The 21,271-nt window shown below is 36.8% G+C and overlaps 3 protein-coding genes across 9 annotated transcripts; 1 reads left to right on the top strand and 2 right to left on the bottom strand.

The window, feature by feature from the left end:
- Positions 1-290: 290 nt before the first annotated feature.
- Positions 291-8,376, bottom strand: LOC133692700 (uncharacterized). Its single transcript, XM_062113810.1, has 9 exons — positions 7,879-8,376; positions 7,579-7,790; positions 6,083-6,364; positions 4,157-4,279; positions 3,646-3,796; positions 2,409-2,629; positions 924-960; positions 690-832; positions 291-589 (listed from the first exon to the last, which is right to left on the bottom strand). The coding sequence occupies exons 1-8, from the start codon at positions 8,246-8,248 to the stop codon at positions 714-716; spliced, it is 1,515 nt and encodes a 504-aa protein (XP_061969794.1). The 5' UTR covers positions 8,249-8,376; the 3' UTR covers positions 291-589; positions 690-713.
- Positions 8,377-8,894: 518 nt separating this feature from the next.
- Positions 8,895-10,834, top strand: LOC133691280 (protein WHAT'S THIS FACTOR 9, mitochondrial). Of its 3 annotated transcripts, none has more exons than XM_062111712.1 (2): positions 8,895-9,120; positions 9,470-10,834. In XM_062111712.1, exon 2 carries the CDS (start codon positions 9,475-9,477, stop codon positions 10,714-10,716), a length of 1,242 nt encoding a protein of 413 aa, XP_061967696.1. In that variant the 5' UTR covers positions 8,895-9,120; positions 9,470-9,474; the 3' UTR covers positions 10,717-10,834. The 3 variants fall into 3 exon arrangements, with proteins under 3 accessions (XP_061967696.1, XP_061967695.1, XP_061967694.1); XM_062111711.1 differs by having other exon boundaries at positions 9,410-10,834; XM_062111710.1 differs by having other exon boundaries at positions 8,896-9,120; positions 9,473-10,834.
- Positions 10,787-21,135, bottom strand: LOC133691279 (sister-chromatid cohesion protein 3-like). 5 transcript variants are annotated; one of them, XR_009841631.1, is made up of 23 exons: positions 20,867-21,135; positions 20,627-20,789; positions 20,314-20,426; positions 20,047-20,139; positions 19,710-19,873; positions 19,379-19,615; positions 19,124-19,268; positions 18,857-19,035; positions 18,594-18,739; positions 18,388-18,515; positions 17,863-18,036; positions 17,328-17,489; positions 17,037-17,237; positions 16,824-16,958; positions 16,539-16,742; positions 16,277-16,421; positions 15,949-16,055; positions 15,550-15,684; positions 14,805-15,070; positions 14,516-14,640; positions 12,734-13,015; positions 12,347-12,434; positions 10,787-11,257 (listed from the first exon to the last, which is right to left on the bottom strand). XR_009841631.1 is itself a non-coding variant. In XM_062111709.1 (22 exons), the coding sequence occupies exons 1-22, from the start codon at positions 20,900-20,902 to the stop codon at positions 12,421-12,423; spliced, it is 3,354 nt and encodes a 1,117-aa protein (XP_061967693.1). In that variant the 5' UTR covers positions 20,903-21,135; the 3' UTR covers positions 12,260-12,420. The 5 variants fall into 5 exon arrangements, 1 of the variants encoding a protein (XP_061967693.1); XR_009841630.1 differs by lacking the exon at positions 10,787-11,257 and adding an exon at positions 11,551-11,869; XR_009841628.1 differs by lacking the exon at positions 10,787-11,257 and adding an exon at positions 11,877-12,216.
- Between the last annotated feature and the right edge of the window lie 136 nt (positions 21,136-21,271).

Here is a 21,271-nt window from a genome sequence, read left to right as displayed (position 1 = left end):
TATCGCTATAACATAGTTATATTGCTATAATTAATTCATACAACATTGGTCAATCCATCTTTCTGGAACCTTGACTCTTTTTATTTTTATTTTTATTTTCTTGATCCTTGGATTCATAGTTTTTCTTTAAGAAAAAAAACATGTTTTGGGTTGATTGACCGACCTGCAAGTCAACTTATCAAACTTGCAATCTATTGAAATCGAATCTCAATAAGAAGCAATTGATACCTAAAAAGCAGCAAAATGAGGAACAATATTATAACTTGAAAAATAAAAATAAAAATTAGAGGTAGAAAATATTGGGGCCAAAACACCTCAAAACGCCCCTGACCTTTCCAGATTGCTTGTCAATTCACTTTAATTAGCAGTTTCAACATGCTTCACAAATGATTGGATACTCATTTCAGTTTTGTCTCCCTTCTGATAAACTAAAGGGGCATCACAACCACCTCCCTGAGATCTTTTTGCAGTACCTCAATCTTTACAATTTATCAAGTGTCTGTGTTTCAGTCCAAACCCTACATATACTCATCTTTAGCAAACCTGCATTCTGTTTCTTGGTATTTGTCTCAAGGCACGTAGGGCTTCTCTGCAAAATGGAGAACTAGGCTCAGGACGGAAAAGAACAAGCAATAGTAAATCTGTCTCGAAGAATGGCAAGAGTTATGTTTATCTGCAGCTAAAGATACCTTCTCTATTCAACTTGTGAAAAATTATTCTAGAAATACTTGAATCCTGTCACCAACTGTATCATTAAAATCTAACAAGAGCTTGCCTCCTACTTCCTCAGCTGCATCATCCAAGAGTCCTTTAATGTTCACACCTCCCAAAGCTGTGTACCAAATATGCGCACCACTTTAACCTTTTCACAACCTTCAAATCTATATAGCAATTTTTATTAGTTTATTGAATGCAGAAAGTACCTGGAACTATATTTGTGATCCCCTCCAAGAACCCAGCCTGCAAAGAATACAAAGAAAAAGAGAATGAATTGTCTAATCACTCCTTGTTTTGCTGAAACAAAAACGAAAGACCAGTACTCTCTTGTTTCATGAAACAAACTCTTGGATGTCTTGCTGGTGATGTGAGAGATTATAGTATTTACAAATCATAATAATGATTGCAGAATAATGGAAGCATTACTTTAAAAGGCAAAAACAAAGATAAAATATGTTGCCAAAAATAAAAAAACGAACTTGTCCCATATGCTTCCAGAAAGAAAAGGGGAAAAAAATTGTAAACTGTATGCATTTTACTGGTGACTGGGAGAGATGGGATGGTGAACTGGCATCACTACTCCATGCATTTTACTTGTACGTCATTTGTTCATTTGATAATGTATTTCTTCATAAAATATATATAGAGAGAGTTTAGGATGTATAATGTACGATTAGATATCAAAGCTTAGAGATAAGAATCCATGACAAATGCATTCCAGCTGCTATTGAATCAGCGTAAGGAGATGCCGATGAGGGTACAATAGAGAAAAGAATGAGCTTTTTAATTAAATAAGAGGGCATCATTTTATGTTGTATGCAACTCTATCTTGCACCAATTATTGTAGTATGAAAGAAAGATCATTCAATGAGAGGCAGGATGTATAAGAAATGCAGTAATTGATCAAAGGGACATTTTTTCAGGCATTAACACAATGCATCATATTATTTTACATGCAATCCCACAAGTTCCTTAAGCATGAACAAATGAAAGGAGATTTCAGCATGGTAGGTAGTTGGCCACAAATTTACTATATGTGAATGACTTGCAGTTTCTTTTTGCATAATTAGTATTTATTTCAGTGATAAGGAAGAGCGTCATCCATAAATTGTCAAAGATCTGGACAGATGATATCAGTAATGGTTTCAGTCAAATGGAATGAGGGAAACAAATGCATACGAAGAGAAAAGGAAAGAATTAAAACATTTTATGATATCTTTAAATCATATGTGAAGCAATAAATGTTGATCAAGTACATTGGTGAAATGGTGAAGTGTACTGGATATAAAACTAAACTAGTCTCCAGTGCAAACTAGCAGGGTTGGCAACATAGATCATTTCAGTAAAACACTAGCAATGCCTTTCTTTTAATAGGAAAAACAATCTCACCAAGTATGTTCATTTACTGAAGAAGCAGTGCATTTTAGTCCACAGGGTTTCAAGCATTGGCATCCGCCAGGAAGTGGCCAATATAATCCATCATGAAATGTAGTGGTAACTTAAAAATCCATCATGTGATTCTCTATGTAACAGTAGAATTCATATTTAAACCATGAAATACTTGATAATTTAAAAAATGTAAGATGGCAATGCTTTATGATCAGGTTTTATAATCTGGGGTATGCCCTTAGTGGTGTGATTAGGTCAGATGGAGCACTGTTAGATGTTAGCTACATTAGAAGAGGACTTACTGGAATCCTAACATCAAGTTTTTCAAATCCATCTCTTCCAGTTATTTTGACTCTCAATGTTCGAGACCAGATCCCAGAAAAAGGACCTCTTGAATTATCTGCACCATAGCCACCGTATACTTCTGGAGTGATCACTTCAACAACAGGATCTTGAGGACTCTGACTTCTTTGCTCTGTATCATCTGGAGTCCTCCGTTGTATGCCATAAACATTACTGCTTGCTGATGAATGAATAACATATTTTATTGAGTTAGAAACAGGGAAGTAGCAATTGTGTAACTTGGATTCTTACAGGAAAGTTGGTGAACAAGAACAATCAACAAGCACATATTAAAGCTTGATTTAGAAACAACCAAAACATCAGCATACACTCAAAAGTTTCGAAACAAAGTCTTTGGGAACCATCCAAGCAAAGTAAAAAACCAACAAACTGTACTATAAGCAAAAATAGCTCAGGAGCATGGTTAAACAACTAGCTGCAGTTGATCTCCTTAAACTAGAAAAGACAATTTAGTTCAGTTTTAGTTTCAACCCCTAACTGTCTCAACATCAGCCTGTTAGGTCATTTGTTGCGGTTCCAAAAGATCCCATTTGCATTTGCTGCTTCTGGGATTACACTGGAGAGGTGATGTTAGGGCACACATAGTTCTTAGGCAGGTTAAACAAGTATATAGGCCTCTCCTAGTTGTGGATTAATCATTTGGGTTGAAAAATCTTATCAAACAGACAATTGTATTCACAAATAACTTACCCAAGCAGACAATTGTGTTCACAAATAACCAATAAGTTAAGTTTTTAAAAGACAGGAAAGGCCAGAGAGCAAAACTGTACCTTGTAATTTTTGGATATTTGCATTCCCAATGGATTTATTTTCCAGCAATCAAGAATCAATTAGCAGAAGCCTTTTTTTATGTGGGTGATGTGTCAAAAATATATAGATCCACCTAAAAGCATTCCAAATGTTTCATGCCTCCTCATGATGCAACCAATGGTATTAAGGCCCTTGCTAATGGAGCAAATCACATGATGCTTAAAAAGAAAAAAAAAATTGTGACTGGAATGCAAATGGCCAAAATCACACGGTCCATTTTTGCATTTTCTCCAAGAGAAAGAAAAGGTGCAAGTAACAAGGTTTAATGGTCAGAACCAAAGTTGCCCAATCTCTTGAATCGATAACATAGTAAACAGTACAAACACAAATGGGAATCTCTAGGTGTTACGTTCAAATCTCACTCACCTCTCTGCCTAGCCATTTGACTGCTGCTAATTGCATACTGCTTCTCTTCTTCATAGTAAGTGTTGAAACCTAAGATATCCTTTATTTCTTCAAAAGATGGCATGCTGCCAGGAGGAGGGATACGACCTCCTTTGATGGCAGCTAGTGAATCCTGCAATGAGTGACAGGAGTTACTTTAACAACCCTCTCATCAAGGAAAACTCTTGAAAGAGCACACTGCCAAAATTGCAGGGTTTATTTTTTGAAGATGATTTTGATCCGCAAATTGCCAAAAGCAAACTGCTCATGGGTTTTCTGATCATAGAAGTACTTAAAAGTATTTAACTGATGCATTACTTTCAGAAAAGGTCAAAAGCATGAAAAGATATATGTTAACGGTTGGGAAATTCCTAAACTTAATGTATTTAAGCCACGCCATACTGTTTGGAAAAGTTATTCAACTTGAGTAAGAATGTAAACAAGTTTTTAACACCATATGTATCAATTTCTTATAAAGGTGAAGACATCTGACCTGCATAGCTCTTATAGATACCCCGATCAAGGAAAGAGGGTAGGCCACAAGTTTATATCCAACCTCCTCAAGTTCAAAAGGAGTGAGTATTGGTGTTTTTCCTCCTCCTTCAAGCATGTTGGCCTACATAGAAACAATAAAATTTTGGTTTATAAAGTAATTTGTTAGGAAAAACTCTTTTAAATGCATTGTACAATATCCTCGTTATTCCAGTGAAGTTTAGAATCATGAATACCATAGCAACTACAAGAAATTCAAAAAAAGAAGAAAGAAATTCAAAAAATAGAAGGAGCGAAGAAAATAATCAACCATTAATTAAGAATTCATGCACAAGACTCCTTTAGAGATTGGAAGGACTGTTAGAAACAGTACTATGAATACAAATCCCTCCCTCCCTCTGGCACACCACAATTTTATTATGTTCCAATCCACCATTCTGGAGAGATGTGTGTGCCCTTCAATGACACCAATTCTTGTAGTGATTAATAAAAAATTGGAAACACACCATCTACATTCATACACTTACCCTTCTTTCTTCTCTTCCTAAACTCAGCCCTATTTCTCCCACCAGCCCCAAAATCACAGCTGATCCAATAATGACAGTGATCAAAATCGAAGTTAGACATGTACTTACTCACAATCCCCTTTCAAAAAAATGTCTTCAACATATAACACATCTTGATAAGTGTTATCAAAGCTCAAATGTCTCAAATTCAAAAAACAAAGGACCAAATTAATAGGCATATCTGCTGATTTTCGCAATACTAGATGACATATGTAGGCTTTATTAAGCTATTAATACCCAACTTTCCACAAATTCTCCAAATCATTTGGTTTCTTATAAGGAGGAATCTGATCCTGGGGCAGTGATATTTTAACCATCAATCTTCATGAGTGAACTACAACCAAAACCATAAAACCCAATAAACCTCTACAATCAATACCCACTCAATTAACATCAAGACCCGAATCCACCAAGAACCAAATTCACCATGTTTTTGCAGGCAATAGATCCTACATAAAGTACTCAAAGATACAACCAAACTGCAAATTAGAGTAAAAGAATTGTTGGTGGTGGATAGAGGTAGAATAGTGATAATAATAATAAAAAAAAAAAGGGTTTTGGAGATGGAGGGTTGCATTACTGGTGCTAATAAGGGGTCATATGCATTGCATATGATATTTAACTTGTATTCACAGACAGAACTGTTAAATCAAACGGGGCATTACTATAGGGAGTTTTGCTACCTTAGACATTACACTTAAAAAGGTCACAAGCACACCTAACGACCACAAGCTTTTAGAGATACCTTGCATTGTAAGATTCAGGGCTAGAACTGGAAACTTCATTGCAACTAGAAACTTCAATTTTGGTACAGAATCTAGTTTTTGAAACCAAGGCTAATTTTGCCTGTGGTGCCTTTAGCTGAATGGACCTCTGAATTAGTTTGCAGCCCTAATATTCTGATAAATAAGCCCACCATTCCAACATAATCCTCGAGTTAATTCTATGATAGTTTAATTCATTAATATCGAGGCTAGAAGATGAATGCTAAAGCTGAAAATATGATATAATGTGAAGCAGATGGAAAAGGAATAGATATGATTTTTTTTACAAGTCTTGTCTATAAAGCACACTTCTGGTCACGCTATTAATTGACTAACAAAGCGAAAAGGTGCATAATCCTACAAAGCAAGCAGTGCTGATGCCACTACAGGAAAAGAAAATAAAAATTGATTTTGAATCCTCATTTTGATTTCTAGAGTCACAACTCATCCACATACATATACTAATTCCACCTAAAAACTGTTGATTTTTCTTTGGGTAAATAACTTCAAAAGAAGACATTTAATAATAGATCAACAAAAATGATTCATTAAACTTGAGATGCATGTCATATTTATATCAGGGAAAACAAACTTTACCATTTTTGGAACTAAGGGAGAGATTTCACAGAAAGCTTTCATCTCTTCTCTTGAAGCTAGTGCGTCAATGAAAAGGACATCTGCTCCAGCATCAGCAAAAGCTCTTGACCTCCAAAGAGATTCATCCAAAGACACTGCTTGACGAGAATCAGTTCGTGACACAATAACAATATCTGATCCAGTCTCTTCCCGTGCATCGACAGCTGCTTTTATCCGCATTATGGCTTCCTCCCGAGACACCACTTTTCTGCCACGCGTATGGCCACAAGCTTTTGGAGACACCTTGCATTATCAGATTTATAAGCAAAAGAAAATCTAAACTGCAGCAATTTGCAGCTTGACTAATGATAGGACACATCATAGTTAAGAAATTTAGGATTAAGATTTAAGCTGAAATTTTAATAGAAGGGAAACAAGAGTCACAAGACACCAAAAGGTGTTACTCGGATCTTCAAATTCCTAGTGATATCCTGCTTCATAAGACAGACAAACTAATGCTCACTCCAAACTGGACATCTCAATTTTTTGTGACTCACAAGATTCAGATTTTATGCCTAAATTGATCGTTGGTTTCCTTGTCATATTGTATGATATGATTCTATTGCTAGTTTTCTCTATTTTTAAAAAGAGATATCATCTTCATTACACTAATAGTCCACAATTAAATTATTGTTAGATTAAAACAAAGATAGATCTTTGAAGCTAGAGCTAAAACTTATCCTACTTTACAAAAACAACTGAGCTTCAATACTAAACTAGTTGGGTGGAAATCCATCTACTTTCTTCTTTGGGAAATTAGTTAAGGCCATCTAAATGCCCAATTTGTCCATGGCAACCTAAAGCGAAAAATTGCAGATCCTGTGTCATGAAGGTTAGATGGTTTTGGATTGTAAACCAGTACCTGGTTTAGGCACCCTTACTTGAACCTAAATCACACGAACCATAAGTACAAGAAAAGTCTAGAAACTCCTCTGATAGAGCTACATTGTTCTCCCAAATACTTTATCTCTTCCCCAGACCAACTCTTGAATCATTGACCATGAGTGTCATGCTAAGTAACAATCCACCATTAAGGCAACAAGGAGAACGAGTGCTGGTTACTCTTCTAGACAAGAATCAAGACAGGAATCTATCTTATCCACTAAGAAAAAACTATCCACATCCAATTAATTTTAAAACTGTACTGAAATGGCTAGTTGGACCAGGGTAGCCGTGAACTGGAGAAATTATTGCATGATCGCTAGAACCACTCTATGGTGGTCCCACATTCATCCAAGAAGCGGCAGTCCCACATAAATCATGTAAGTGAGCTAATGGTGAGCTAGGTTCACCTAATAATTTCACGACAAACCAGCTGGAGCACCAGTCTGGTTCATACTATTGGTTAACTTGAAGTGCTAAGCAGCCAATCCAGTACAGTACAGGGTTGAGAAAACAGCCAATTCTTCTTCCGGAACAAAAAATAAAGTCTTGTTTCATTGAAAAATAACACAAACCTGATCTTCAAGGATGATCCCGGCGAAGCCAGCTCTAATATAACCCTTAACAGTTCTTTTAACATTCATGGGATTCCCATATCCATTATCGGCATCTCCAATGACAGGAATGGATACAGCTTGAGTAATTTGTTGGCCTTGATCCACCATTTCTCCATAGGAAATAAATCCAGTATCAGGCAACCCCAATTTAGCTGCCGATATCGAAAATCCTACAGAAACAAACAATCATACGAAACCCACAACCTATTTTTGTCTTTAAGAGAAACATAGGACATATAGAAGAAACATAGTACATACCACTGGTGAAACAATAATCAAAACCAGCTCGCTGGACAAGCAGAGCACTTAAAGCATCAAAACAAGCAGGGCCCTGGTGAACCCCAGGAGAGTCAAGGATGAGACGCAACTTCTTTGCCGCAGAGTTATTTTTCTCAGCGGAGGCGGAGCATGTAACCATTTTGGGGCTGCTTTGAGCCACCCCATTTCTTCTACTACGGTAGAATTTGTGGTGAATATTGAAAAGAGAGAGTTGGGATTTGGGAATTGAAAAGGGAAGAACAAGTGATGCTGGTGGGTGAGTTTGAGCTTTGGTTTTGGAGGAAACCACGAGAGGGACTGCAGCAGCTCTGCTACCACAGTCTCTACTGCTAATTACTGGACCCATCATGTTGTTGGATTGCTTTGCTGCTGCCCTGCTTCCTGCTTGGCTTGCTGGCGCTTCTCCTCCTCCTCCTCCTCCTCCTGTAGAAAGAAAGAATCTATTTCTCTTCAATCATTCATTTTTTTATTTGAGACAAAGGCAAGCTCCCCAAATTTTTGTCATTTAGTCCTTAAATTTTGAACATTTTAATATTTTATAGTCTTATATCTTTCTTATAAACAAATTAAAATAATATTTGGTAAACCTATTTGGTCTCTATCTTTCATTTTTGAAACTTATTATGAGTCATTGCATTAATTATTTTTTTATTAAAATAATATTATTTTGTTTTTAAAAATATTTCTTGATATTATTTTTATAAACTTTTTATTTTTATGCTTCTGGATTGAAAAAAATTCTCATCCTAATAATAATAATATATTATTTATTTGATTATTTTTTTTTTGGATTCGAGGAAACCCCACTTCTCAGAAAGCGTATTTTGTGAACCCAGGTGAGTGAGTAAAACCCTGGCTGTCCCAAACTCTTACAAGAAATACACGTCCTAACTATAAAATATTAAATAAACAGATAAACAGATATCAATTATTTTTTCAATCTTTTATATATAAATATATTCAACGTTTACCTTTCCTCATATTAATTAAAAAAAAATACAAAAATAGAGAAACGATTTTTCTTTTCTTTAAAGAACTATAAAAGGCCTATGCTTCAGTCTATCTCCAGCTGCTGCTGCAAAGCAACGTTTTCGCCAATCTGCGCATGGAGCTGCCATGTGTAACGCGAGTTTCCCACTGCCCTTGCTGCTGCTGCTGTCCATGATTGTCCTCGCGAACCCATCTTCTCCCATCACCTAGAAGACGACTTAAAACCAGCAGGTAAAAACTAAAAACCTCGCATCTTTTTCTTCTTCTTTAAATCTATGCCTTCTTCTTTGAAAAAGATTTTTTCAAGTGCAAGTAATTCTTTTTCTTACTGAGAAATGTCAAAACTATTAGTTCCTTAACTACTGATAGGAAAACAAATTTAACTTGATTGTGGTGGCTGATTTTTTTGTGGGTAAATATTAACTTGTCAATTCATGTTTTACTGTCTCTAATGTCGTTGATTGATGGGAACTTCTGCTATGCTGATTTTTTTCTACTGTTTTATGGTGGGTTTGGAAAGTGTAAAATGACGAAACTAGAGCCTGATTGATATCTGAACTCATTCTTTATCATCATGAAGCAGAGATGGTTTTTCTGCTGTTGTTGAAAAAGGGAGCTGGATGCTCCAATTTTCTTGGTGCGTTTCGGACAGGATACAATTACCAGCAAAAATTTAGCTTGGTGAATGTCAAGTTAAAATGGGTGAAGGATAGAGTATTGGATACTGTAGTGGCAGATCAGGCAGATCTTAAAGCAGCTTGCATACTTGTTTCGATCATCTCTTCTGCTCGCGGATGCTGCCTTCCTATATACCGGCTTAGACTGCATCGTGGGCAGCTTGGGCTGCCTCATGATCTTAAGCTCTCTACATTTATCAGGAGATATCCTAATATTTTCTGTGAATCTCATGTTCTTGATAGTGGAGGCACTCGTGTTCCCTGCTTTCAGTTGACTGCTGAAGCCCTAGATCTCCGCCGTGAAGAACTTGGAATTCTTGAGCAGAATCAAATTGATTTGGTTGAACGGCTATGCAAACTGCTTATGCTTACAAGGGATAGGACACTGCCATTACAAACCATTGACCAGCTGAGATGGGACATGGGATTGCCTTATGACTATTTTGATTCCTTGATTCCACTTCACCCTGATTTGTTTTCTTCAGTTCGCCTTCCTGACGATCGTGTTGGCTTGAAACTCCAAGTTTGGGATGATCGCCTTGCTGTCTCCCAGCTGCAGAAGAATGCTGCTTTGCAACAGAAGGAAGAAGACATGAAAAATGGCTGCTTAGCCTTTCCAGTTGGCTTTACAAGGGGCTTTGGATTGAAGAGGAAATGCATGGAATGGTTGGAAGAGTGGCAGAGACTTCCATATACTTCACCTTACTCTGATGCCTCAGATTTGGATCCACGAACAGATGTGTCTGAGAAGAGAATTGTTGGAGTCTTTCATGAGCTTCTCCACCTTACTGTACATAAGAGAACGGAGCGCAAGAATGTAAGCAATCTTCGCAACCCATTGTCACTGCCCCAGAAGTTCACTAGGGTGTTTGAGCGACATCCTGGCATTTTTTACATCTCAAAGAAGATTGATACTCAGACTGTGGTTCTTAGAGAAGCATATGATCGGCAACAACTTTTACATAAACATCCTCTTGTTGATATCAGGGGAAAATATGCAAGTATGATGAGAAAGGGATTTTTGGATAGAAGTAGAGGCTTATACAAGAAAACAGCATCTTCTGGTCCAGAGGAATCAATGATTGTTCATGGTGATGAACCCACTGATAGTTGTGAAGAAGATTTAGGCTGTGATTTGCTTTCCGAATAAGTTAATAACCCAATGCATGATCCCTTATGAATCCTGCAGGCTTGTTCATTTGATTTCTACTTTGAGGAGATTGTTTTTTAAAATTCTCAACGTTGAATAGAATGATTATTACAGATCACTATATGTTTCTATTTAGAATGTTTAGTTCGACATGGAAGGAGGGGGTTTGGATGGAACTGATAAGTGGATGAATCAGTGGGTTTTCCTCTCATATTGTCCACGCCACCAGCATGGTTTCTGAACTCTGCCGTGAGAACAGGTCATATGATCTTGGACGTGGTCGTGGCAGAATCCTCTTCTTTAACAGCTATCCGTCGCTGCAGCTAGAGAAAACATGTTCAGCACCTTCATCCAGAGAAGGTGAAAGCTGATTTCTTTCAGGCTGATCCTCATCCTGGAAACCTTGCTTTTCACTTATCTGTTATGGCTTTGGCATGATAGGAGAGATCAACTTAAACACTTGAGGCTGCTCCAACTTTTCCATGCAATTTATGAGAAAAATGCAGAAGAGGCATGCTTTCTATCTTTTGACACTGTTTCCCTGTACAGAATGAAGACCCCAATTTCAACGCAAACTACTTGCCATCTTCTATTTTCATTGCCTCATTGTTTTGGATGTTCGTGTAGAATGATTATACTGAGATTCGATAAAATGAACTCAACATCAATTTTGAAATTGGACGTCCGAGGAGAAAATTTGCCCTAGTCCTGTTCAGTTGACACTTTATGGATGGTGTTAAGATTACACGAAATAACGAAATAAGTCTTACCATCTAACTTTTCAGCTCTAATTACACGAGACACTAAAAGAGATATTTGAAATTACGTGAGCAATTGCAATTTAAAATAATTTTTTATTATTTTTCAAAATTTATTTTTAACATACAAAAATATAAAGAAAAATCAATTTTAAGTAAAATAAGAAAAAAATCAAATTTTTAAAAAACATAATTTCAACCATATTCAAATTTCCACCTATGTAAATGTAGTCCTAGATTGATGGAGACATCCAGATGATTCTTCCACTCTTCTAGCACATGGATGTTAATAATATTTCTTATTTCACCTTGACTATCCTGAGCATGCTATTGGATAATCCGCTCGATATTGACATCAAGATTCATCCATGCCATGTGATTAGGAAGCGCTGCAACTGAACATAGATAAAGGGCAGCTAAGGGTTCTGCTTTGATTGTAATGCCCAAATGGCTACAAACAACATAAAACGATTAGCGGGATCTTATCCTCGCTTGATCTAAAAGTTTGAACTTCAGATCTTATAATTCTTATCCAACGTGAGATTGGAGCAACACGTTGATTGGGGTAGTGGCTCTGTAAATGGGGTAGCAGGTGGTTGCGGTGCCAGCTTATCTGAGATGGTTTTGAGTTTTGATAGGCAGTGGTGGCGGCAAAGATTTGCCGAAACAGGCCCTCCTTCGACAAGGATGAGTTTAGTTGGTGAGATACAGATGAGGAAAAAGAAGACAATACATAGCCAGCCTATAGAAATTATGGAAGCGTTTAGGAAAACAGCATAAACAACTACTAAAAGGGTGTTCTTGAACATTTTGTTGAATACAAGAAATATACACCTAGCAAGCTAGTTCAGATGGGGAAGAAGATTACAGACCTGCTCTAAGATCTTAACGAAAACTTGTTAGCCATGCTTTTCATGTATATAACGAAACATGATAGGGACAGTTGCTAGTTTGATGCCCCTGCATGACAAAAGAAAAAAAACAGTTAGTTGCATGACATGATACGATATTGAGAAAAGATTATAAGTCATCACCATATGGTTTTATCTACTAAATATATCATCATGATTGCTACATTCCTTTTATTTTCCCTTATTCAGACAATCTTGTGGCCATTATGGAGCATGAGAAGAATCAACCAAGATTACAGGATTGTGTTTTTTATAATTGGAGTATGCATAGCATGGTTTGAACGATGCTATTCTACAGGGACCTTATGAATCAAGCTGCATCAAGCAGAGCATAAATTCATTTCGTACCTGATGTTTTAGAAGCAGAAACTCCTGTCCTTCTATGGCCTTTGTTTTCATCTCTTGAAAGTTTCAATGACCTCAACTTGGATGATGACCTGAGGGAATGTATCAAAGGAGCCTCATCCTCTTCCTCCTCATCCTGCTTCTCTTCTTCATCATGAGCATCTTCTCGATCTGAACAACTAATAGAATCCTCTTCTTCGCTTGAACTGTCCTCGTCAAACAATCTCTTTCCCTCAATATTACGCCGCTTTCTTGGGCGACCACCGCGTTTCCTCTCTTTCTCATCTGCAATGTTCTATTGTTATTAGCACCATAGTACATTTGCAACATGAAATTGAGAAGAAAAAAAAAGGCACCAATATGATTAATCCCAATGCAGTTACAAGGTGCTTAAAAACCAACAAGCACTAAATAAAACCAGCCTTATGTTGAGTTTTCACTCATGGAACATGTGATTCAATGAAGAGGACTGCATTTAATTAATGACAGTTACTTCCATGCAAAATATAACCAATTTCAACGCAGCAGCTAAAAAATGTACTACAGATATTAAGTTGTTGTCGTAAGAACAGAGAGAAATACCAAAGGAAAAAAATAAAAATAAAATAACTGCTTGAATATAGTAAGATTTACCAAGCAGCAGGACCAAATTAAACAACAGACTAAAGAAAATGAAAGCACCAGAAGTAGAAAAGGCTACAGATACAAACAAGACACTGTCCCCTCAATCCATCATAAAATCCAAGAATCTTGCTCGGCAAAATTAATTATTCTTAGTTTACAGATCTTAAACAAAGCATGAAGCCTAGATCTTGAAAAAGAAAAGATCTGGCACCTCACAAGGATTTCCATTAGTCCAAGGCAATCAACGACTCAATAGCACATAAACTAGTACCACTGCCATTGCCATCATCATTATCAATGCACTACGCCCCAGCAAACAAAGAGCTCCACCATTTCAGAATTATAAGACATAAAACTAGTGGAAACCTAGATGTCCATACCACAGTTGTCTAAATCATGATCCAGTTTGTAAGATCCTCCGATCTTACCATCTCATAGATGGAAAATTATCTGAATCACATAGAGAATGGCTGTTTTGGTGGCAGCATATTTTGATTCCAGTAGTTTAGTAGCATCATTGCCATATGATGATTCTACCAATTTTACATTTGAAAGGCAAATAGACAAAACAGGCCAAATCTTGTGAAACCCAAACAAGCTCGTGTAAATTGATTGACAAACCAAGACAGAGGCCTTACAAAACAAAATATAAAAGCAGCACCATCAAAGGAACTGGGAAATTAAGCCTACAGTCCAGATGAATAATAAAAGAGCATGCTTAAGAAGATGTCTACAAGGTTGGATCCTTTTTTTTGTCAATTCATATTGATTCCAAACTTCCCATCTTCCCACTTCACTTTGACATTCCCTTGCATATTAATTTCCACTCTTGTGCTTTTTATTTATAAGTGTATATTTTCCTCAAAACAAGAGTTATTGGCTGCCTTTTGATTCAGTAAACTACATGTGTTTTTCCCTTTCATTTATTAGATTTGGATTACTTTTTTTTTCTTATTCTTGTTGGGCTATTGAGATGATTAGATACAGGACAAAGCAATTGCTTCTGCTAAATGCTTTTCTATTGAAACGGGCTCTATTTTTCATATTTCTGTTTACCTGTTGAGAAAGAGAGAGAGCGCAGAAGACAAAAAAGAAATTAGCATGATTAACATAAACATAGTTGCCTATTTGGATTAGAAGAAAAGTGAAGAGAAGCGCTACCTGGCAAACCTTCATTCTTCACATACTTCTCTCGTAAGCTGTCAACAAATGTGTGGTAAGGGCGCCAGCCACTAGGATCTTCATCAGTATTTATATTCTCTGTCCGGCTCTGGACATCCTTTAGACTATTTGTAAAAGAACATGTTAGGGCCAGTTTGTTTCTATCCATAAAACAGCAATCTATAAACTATGACCAAATAATTTGCTTTTGGAGAAGAGAGGGGAAAGAACTATATAAATTCTATGGAAAATGCATCTGGATGGCAATGTCAAAGAAAGTAACTCTTACATTTCCAGGATGTCAACCACAGGAAGCTTGGACACAAAATGAAGCACAGCACCTTCCAGAAAAGAGAGCTGTTTTGGAGAATCTACGAAAGCATATTCAATACCATCCCTGGCGATTTTTAGAATATCAGATCGATGCTTGTTCCGAGCAGCACCCACGAATGTCCCAGAAAGTCGAGCAGCAAGATCCTTGCACTCTATGAGAGATTTGCTGGTGAAAGATTCATCATCACTTTTTGAAAGATCCACTAGATGCCGATCATAGGCCTAGTCAAACAAAAAAAATGGCAAAGAATATAAGCATCAACATCTTGGCATGCATGCATGCATGTGTACCCACACACACAAGACTTCTTTTGATGCAAGATATCCAAGGACGACAGTTTTCTATGGATTATCCTTAAGTTTTTAAACATTGAAGTTCAAAATATGACCTGCATGAGCACAAACTTTGAACAACGACAACAAAAGGCACCTTCAACAAGGTAGATATACATGAAATTATCTGAAAACTATTAACTAATCATAGCATGTTAATGTAAAAACACCGACACAAGCATAAATAACCAGGGATTTGAAAGGAGAAACCAAGCATAAAATAAAAGAGAACTAATAGTCATACATTGTATAAGAAAGCATATGTGAAGAACATGCAAGAGAATAACCAGAGAAATCATTTTTCATTAACAAAATTACAGCATCTTAGACCCAAAGTGATTCCCCCAACCATAAAACACAAGCCATACCCTTTTCAATGCTTCTAGGAAAATGTCTGGAAAATCATCATTCTTCTTTATGACGGTGATTAGATGCTTGACTATCTCTGCAACACTTGTTCCATGCATCACAAAGTGAGAAATGATCTCCGGAGTAAGATATTCCTGCATTAAAAATACAAGATCTAGTTAGCAAACTATGAACTACAGATTGCATATTTTCACATGCTTGATTATGAAATTTAGTCCAAATGTGAAAAATGGTAGATCTTCAAAATACATTTCTGTCACCCTGCCCACTCACTACACGCATTTGTATCACTCAAACAGCAAGCATATTACAGCTATTGTCTATGATATTTATTCAACAACCCTGTTCATCACAAGCTAAAAGTAACGACTATCTTTACAGTTTAGTAGTATGCCCACCCTGGGAACTGCACTGCTAACTACCAACTTCGCTGAAGCAATCATAACTGCGTCTCTGTTTGTCTCCTCAATGTACTCCTTGTTTGTCTCTTCATCTTCTGTCTCATCTGTGAGATAAACATTGGAGATAAATAACAGGGGGAGAACAAAATACAAAAGCGAGTATCCAACATGAAATTATTTATGGATCATGCTTTTAAGCGTCGATGTTGAATTTAAGGTAACCAATCCATTGCAGACTCCTAAAGGTGCTATCTACAGGATTATGAACCAGAAATCATCACATGAAATATTTAGCAAAGCTGAGAGCACATAAGAATTGAGTCACCTGAAATATTTAACTGTTGTTCACAAAGTTTCCAGAACCTTTGTAGAACAGATGTATCTGGACAATATCCTAAATGTTCCAGCTTTGTTGAAGAAAAATTAGTCTTTCTGAACAAACACCATGCTTCTGCAAGTATAATACAAACCTGGGCATAGTACATCAAATTGAAAGTTAAGTCATTCCAAAAACATGCAATAGATATTGCCAACAGGTCAAAAGAAGCATTTGGATAGAGTCATGTTACAAAAAATAATTAGCTTACTCTACAAGCAAGCTGATTTCCACATTTATTCCCTTCCTTATCTTCAGAAGGGGTTCCAAGAAAGTACTCAAGTTCCTCAAACAAGGCAGTGCGTTTAAACAGTAGAGAAGTTAACGAAGCTTCAGAGACAGTTTCACTGTTTACAATAGACTGCAGACTCCAGGCTACATGCAAATACATATTGAGCAGAAGAAAACTGACAACCTGGACAAGCAAGAGAGATTATTAAATACAAGGAATAAGAAAATGAAAAGCACAAATCATATAATATAATATTTAACACACCTCATCATCCACATTTCTGAAACTGTGGAGAACCTTAACAATATCTTCATATAAGCTCTCAATAGGTACAGACCATGCCAACTGAAGCTCATATAACCTTTTCAAATTCACAAGCAGAGAATATTCATCACCATCCTGCAAATTTGAGCATGTCACATCTCATCCATTTTAGTGTCATCAAGAAAGTAAAACACAAAACTGGAAGTTTTCTACCGCTGCTTCTTTCACTGCAGACTTAAGCTTATTAATGAGTTCATCTTCAAGATTCTTCAATTTATTTAGAGCATAATCTTTCAGCTCTCCTTGACTTTCGGTGGAACAGAACTTGATAGCCTTCACACAAGATCTGAGTGCTTCCTTGTCACCATGTATAAAAAATGACTGTTTCATGAGCTGAAGGACATTTTTGAAATTCTGAAACACAAGACAATCAGTGGTTACTCTCTAACTATCTTCCTAACAGTATCTAAGAACTTGCATTTGGAAAGAAATGCTACCACTCACACTCTCCTGTCTCTTCAGGGAATAAAGCCCTAGGTTCATATGCACAATGATCTCAACCAACGATGGCACTTTTGATTTGTCGGCCATGAATTTGCGCAGAAGTAGCGGGTAGTTCTTCATCATGGCGATAGTTATGTCCCGTCTATTATTTTCAAATATTTCCTGACATGTAAAGCATACTCTACGTTAAGCATGGCATAACTGCAGAAGTGCTGCAAATATCAAGTTACTGGAAAGAACAACTATCTTCAAAGGAAGAGGTAGCTGGTAAAACCAGAAAAGGAATGCAAGTTATTGAAACATGAATATCCACACATGAATTATGACAAGTTAGCTTGCTCGAGATTGTAAATCTCAGCACTGATATGTTTTTGCATAAATAAGTATCAAACTAGAATTTCAGAATTTTGGAAAATTACTTGCATGAACAAAACTATTAATCAACTGAATTTAGAGTTAACAGAGTGCCATAAACAATCACTTAAAACTGACACAATTTTGAAGAGACTTGATTTAAAACCAGAAAATTACACACTTTCTGAGCTTTATTGTAATATTGCTTTCGAGTATCTGATGCTGGAACAATCCTCTCTCCCACAGCCTTTCTGACAGATGCAGAAAGAAGTCTAACCAAATTTGTAGCATCATCATCGGTAAGCTCAATTAATGGATTCGCATCCAGGAGCATGGAAATAATACACTTCCAGTCCTGCAAATGAAAAATGAATTTCCTTCATATTAAGCAATTGGAACTGTACATTCATAAATAAATTGTAGCATAATGTTTCTTAGTCATTGTCAGTAAAGTGCTCCAGGTTTATAAAAGAAAAAAATTTCCATCACAAACAATTATCCAAGAAAAAGTTCCGTTATCCAGAAACTTGTCAAATGCAGAATAAAATTATAATACAAATTGGGCAGGAGTCAGTACAGGTAAGCCCACGCCCAATACTTCTCACAGGTTAAGTCAGAAATTCCACCCCACCCCACCCCGTCATGATCCTACTCCTTTCCTCAAACACAAGTAGAATTCTAAATTTCAAAAGTAATAACAACATACCTTCATTGCTTTCATGTACTCCCAAACATCATCAATAACATAGATACTGAGAATTGGATCTGCTGAAAACTCCCTCAAAATCTGCAACATTCTGCTAAGATGAACCTCAGAAGAGCCATCATCACTGCCTGGAAAAAATCGTTATGAACATTAGTTTATAGAATTTTGACAAAGATCTTATCATAGAGTTCAAATAGGAAAGAAACCTTTTGAGCTAGATTGAGAGTTGTTAAATTTTTGTGCAATTAGGTGATCATACACCAATTCTCCTATGGCACGCCTGATTTCTGCTGGATCATCAATAAGTAAATCATATAACGGACCCAAGTCATCATCAGGTAGGAGCTGATGCCTGCAGGACACATAAGGCAAATTGCCAGTATAAGAGCCATTAGCATTGGATTTCAAAAAAATCAAAGATGTGTTTCTACATGCACATGTGATGGAGCAAAAATTGGCAGACAGTTACCTAAGTAATTGTTTTACAAGTCCTATCGCACAAACAGCTACAGAAACATCAATGTCATCAGCAAGCTCAATCATCCGGTTGGAAAATCTTTCAGTAAAAAGACCGAGAGTGGGCACATTATCATCCACATCATAAAGTTTTTTTAATGCTTGAACAGATGCTTTTCTGACACCTGCATTCTTTGAGTGGCATTATACAAAAAGAAGCAAATTATGACTGTTCAGCAATAACAAAGGACACTAAATCAAACCAGTTAAGATTACTTACTTTATCATTTAGTGTCCATCCAAGATACTTTAAGTATAAATCCTGCAAGAAAAGTGATGGATAGGACAAAACCCATACACCAAGAGACTCAATGCATGATGTTCGAATATTAGGATCAATATCACGGTACCGATGCACGAATAACCTTCAAAAGGCAAGGAATAAGACAAGTCAAAAGACTATTTTAATAAAAATGTCAATATTGTGAAACAGGAATTTGATCAATTCTTTTCCTTCTATAAAAATAAACCGTACCCGGTAAATATTTTGCGCATCAAGTCCTCTAGTACAAGTATCTTATCATGAGTTGCTGATAACCTTTTATTTAGGGACGCTAGACGAGGTCCTTCTATTTGTTTCTTCTTTTCCACATTTAATTGTCTCTGAGTAGTTTCTCGTTGTAAGCCAAGCGCTTTAGCTACTGTTATGAATGACGCGACAAGTTGGAGACCCATCAAGGATGCAACTTGACGGTAAACTCTTGGTGGAGTGCTGATTAGAGTCAACACAAAGAAAATGTAAACAAAAGGGGCTGCTTCAAAAATTAAACCACAATTCTGAACTTCATAAAAAGATAAGTACTAACCATGACAGTGCTATTATATAGTCCATGCATTTGTCAAACAAAACCTTATCAAACAGGGGCCCATTTTGGCACTCAGTAACCAAATTGTCCCAGAATGTGATGAGGTTATCTTTAAAGTGTTTGAAGTCCTTCCTCTTTGAACTCTGATAATCTTCAACTTCACCCTACAGTTTCAAAAGTAAAGCGAGTGCTCTAAACTTGTATTCCCAAAGCATGAACTTAAAAAAGAAAACCCCATCAAGCATTTTTCACAAAAGGTTCTAGGAAAAGGTTGGAAACTATAAGATAATGGGCATAATGAAACAAGAAACATATTAAAATAAAAGATGTAGCATACATTTCTTGCAAGATTGACAAGAGCAACGACAACATCATCAACATCAGTCTCATCCAGCAACTCTTTCTTGATACTATACTTGGCTCCACATGCCTGAACAATCACACAATTTAACAGTCACAAGGCTGGGGAGAGGCCTGCAGCACTGAAATTGAACTTCATAGACTATTATATTAAGCCTCATGATAAGATACTTGCACCTTTGTATCTGCCCTCCTTCATTCCTTATTTTCCAAACAAAGAGATTTTAAAAAATTCCATGATTACCTCAAACAGCATCGTCAAGAGCTCAACCATTGCAAGTTTTGGATCCTTCTCATATCGCTCAACCCAAAGCTTCACCGCCTGAGGAATTTGTACCCCATTCCCTTTAATAACATCTGCAGCAGAACAATATTCATGAACACACACACACACACACACAAGACCTCCATGATTAGCAGAAACATCTAATATTGTTAAATAACGTCTAATAGAAATTTCATCACATCAATTAACATGAAATACAGAGTTCACGGCATTGGAGCAAACTGAAACCATAATTATCAAAATTACACAAAATTAGGAGTCAATTAATCACCTATCAAGCTTTGGTTGGGATTGAGGAGGACGGCGGCGGGAGTGTCATCCTTGGCAGCACGATTACGCTTGGATTTAGGGCGAACCTCTTCGAAATCATCCTCGCGCTCCTCCACCTCCTCACTTGTTCTCTCATCGGTCGCGTTCTTAGACCGATTCCTCTTCTGTTTAAGCAAATTAGATCAAAATTAGTGCCTAAAAGTAGCAGATGGAAGTGCAGATCGGAAGAATTGAAACTTACAGAGCGGTTTCGGGAAGTTTCGGGGTGGTCCTCCATGACCTAGCTAGGGTTGGTGTTTAAAAATTCTTGAAATTATTTTGTTGTTGTAGAGTAGAGGGGGAGATGACTCTGTGTGTCTTGTTATCCCGCCAAACGAAATCAATCCGACATTTATGGCATCTGACTGGGTGTTTTGAGGCCTGTGTGTGTCCCGCTGTGACTTGTGTGTGTGCGCGTGCGCGCCCCCGCACTGAAGCAATGCTCACTCGTACTGACTAGCTAGGTGCTACAGCGTGTAGCGTGGTTCGTCATTCTATTAGTCTCTGTTATTGTGAATTAAAAAAATAGATCTAAGAAAAATAATTTTAAAAAATATTTATTTAGTTAAAATTATTTTAAAATTTATAAAATAAATAAAAAAATAGT

Source organism: Populus nigra, chromosome 4 (assembly GCF_951802175.1).
Source record: "Populus nigra chromosome 4, ddPopNigr1.1, whole genome shotgun sequence".
Lineage (NCBI taxonomy): Eukaryota > Viridiplantae > Streptophyta > Magnoliopsida > Malpighiales > Salicaceae > Populus > Populus nigra.
Note: the sequence above shows the minus strand (reverse complement) of the source record. Positions and strands in the feature narration are given on the sequence as shown.

Excerpts from the sequence above, each read along its gene's own strand:
- LOC133692700 (XM_062113810.1), bottom strand. The coding sequence starts at position 8,248 with ATGATGGGTCCAGTAATTAGCAGTAGAGACTGTGGTAGCAGAGCTGCT. Across the intron at positions 3,797-4,156 it reads TATCTATAAGAGCTATGCAG|GATTCACTAGCTGCCATCAA; the intron begins GTCAGATGTCTT and ends CACTCATTGCAG. Across the intron at positions 961-2,408 it reads AACTTGATGTTAGGATTCCA|GCTGGGTTCTTGGAGGGGAT; the intron begins GTAAGTCCTCTT and ends TATTCTTTGCAG.
- LOC133691280 (XM_062111712.1), top strand. The coding sequence starts at position 9,475 with ATGGTTTTTCTGCTGTTGTTGAAAAAGGGAGCTGGATGCTCCAATTTT.
- LOC133691279 (XM_062111709.1), bottom strand. The coding sequence starts at position 20,902 with ATGGAGGACCACCCCGAAACTTCCCGAAACCGCTCT. Across the intron at positions 16,959-17,036 it reads CTGCAGTGAAAGAAGCAGCG|GATGGTGATGAATATTCTCT; the intron begins GTAGAAAACTTC and ends TCAAATTTGCAG. Across the intron at positions 13,016-14,515 it reads GAAGAATGAAGGTTTGCCAG|ATGAGAAAGAGAGGAAACGC; the intron begins GTAGCGCTTCTC and ends AGAACATTGCAG.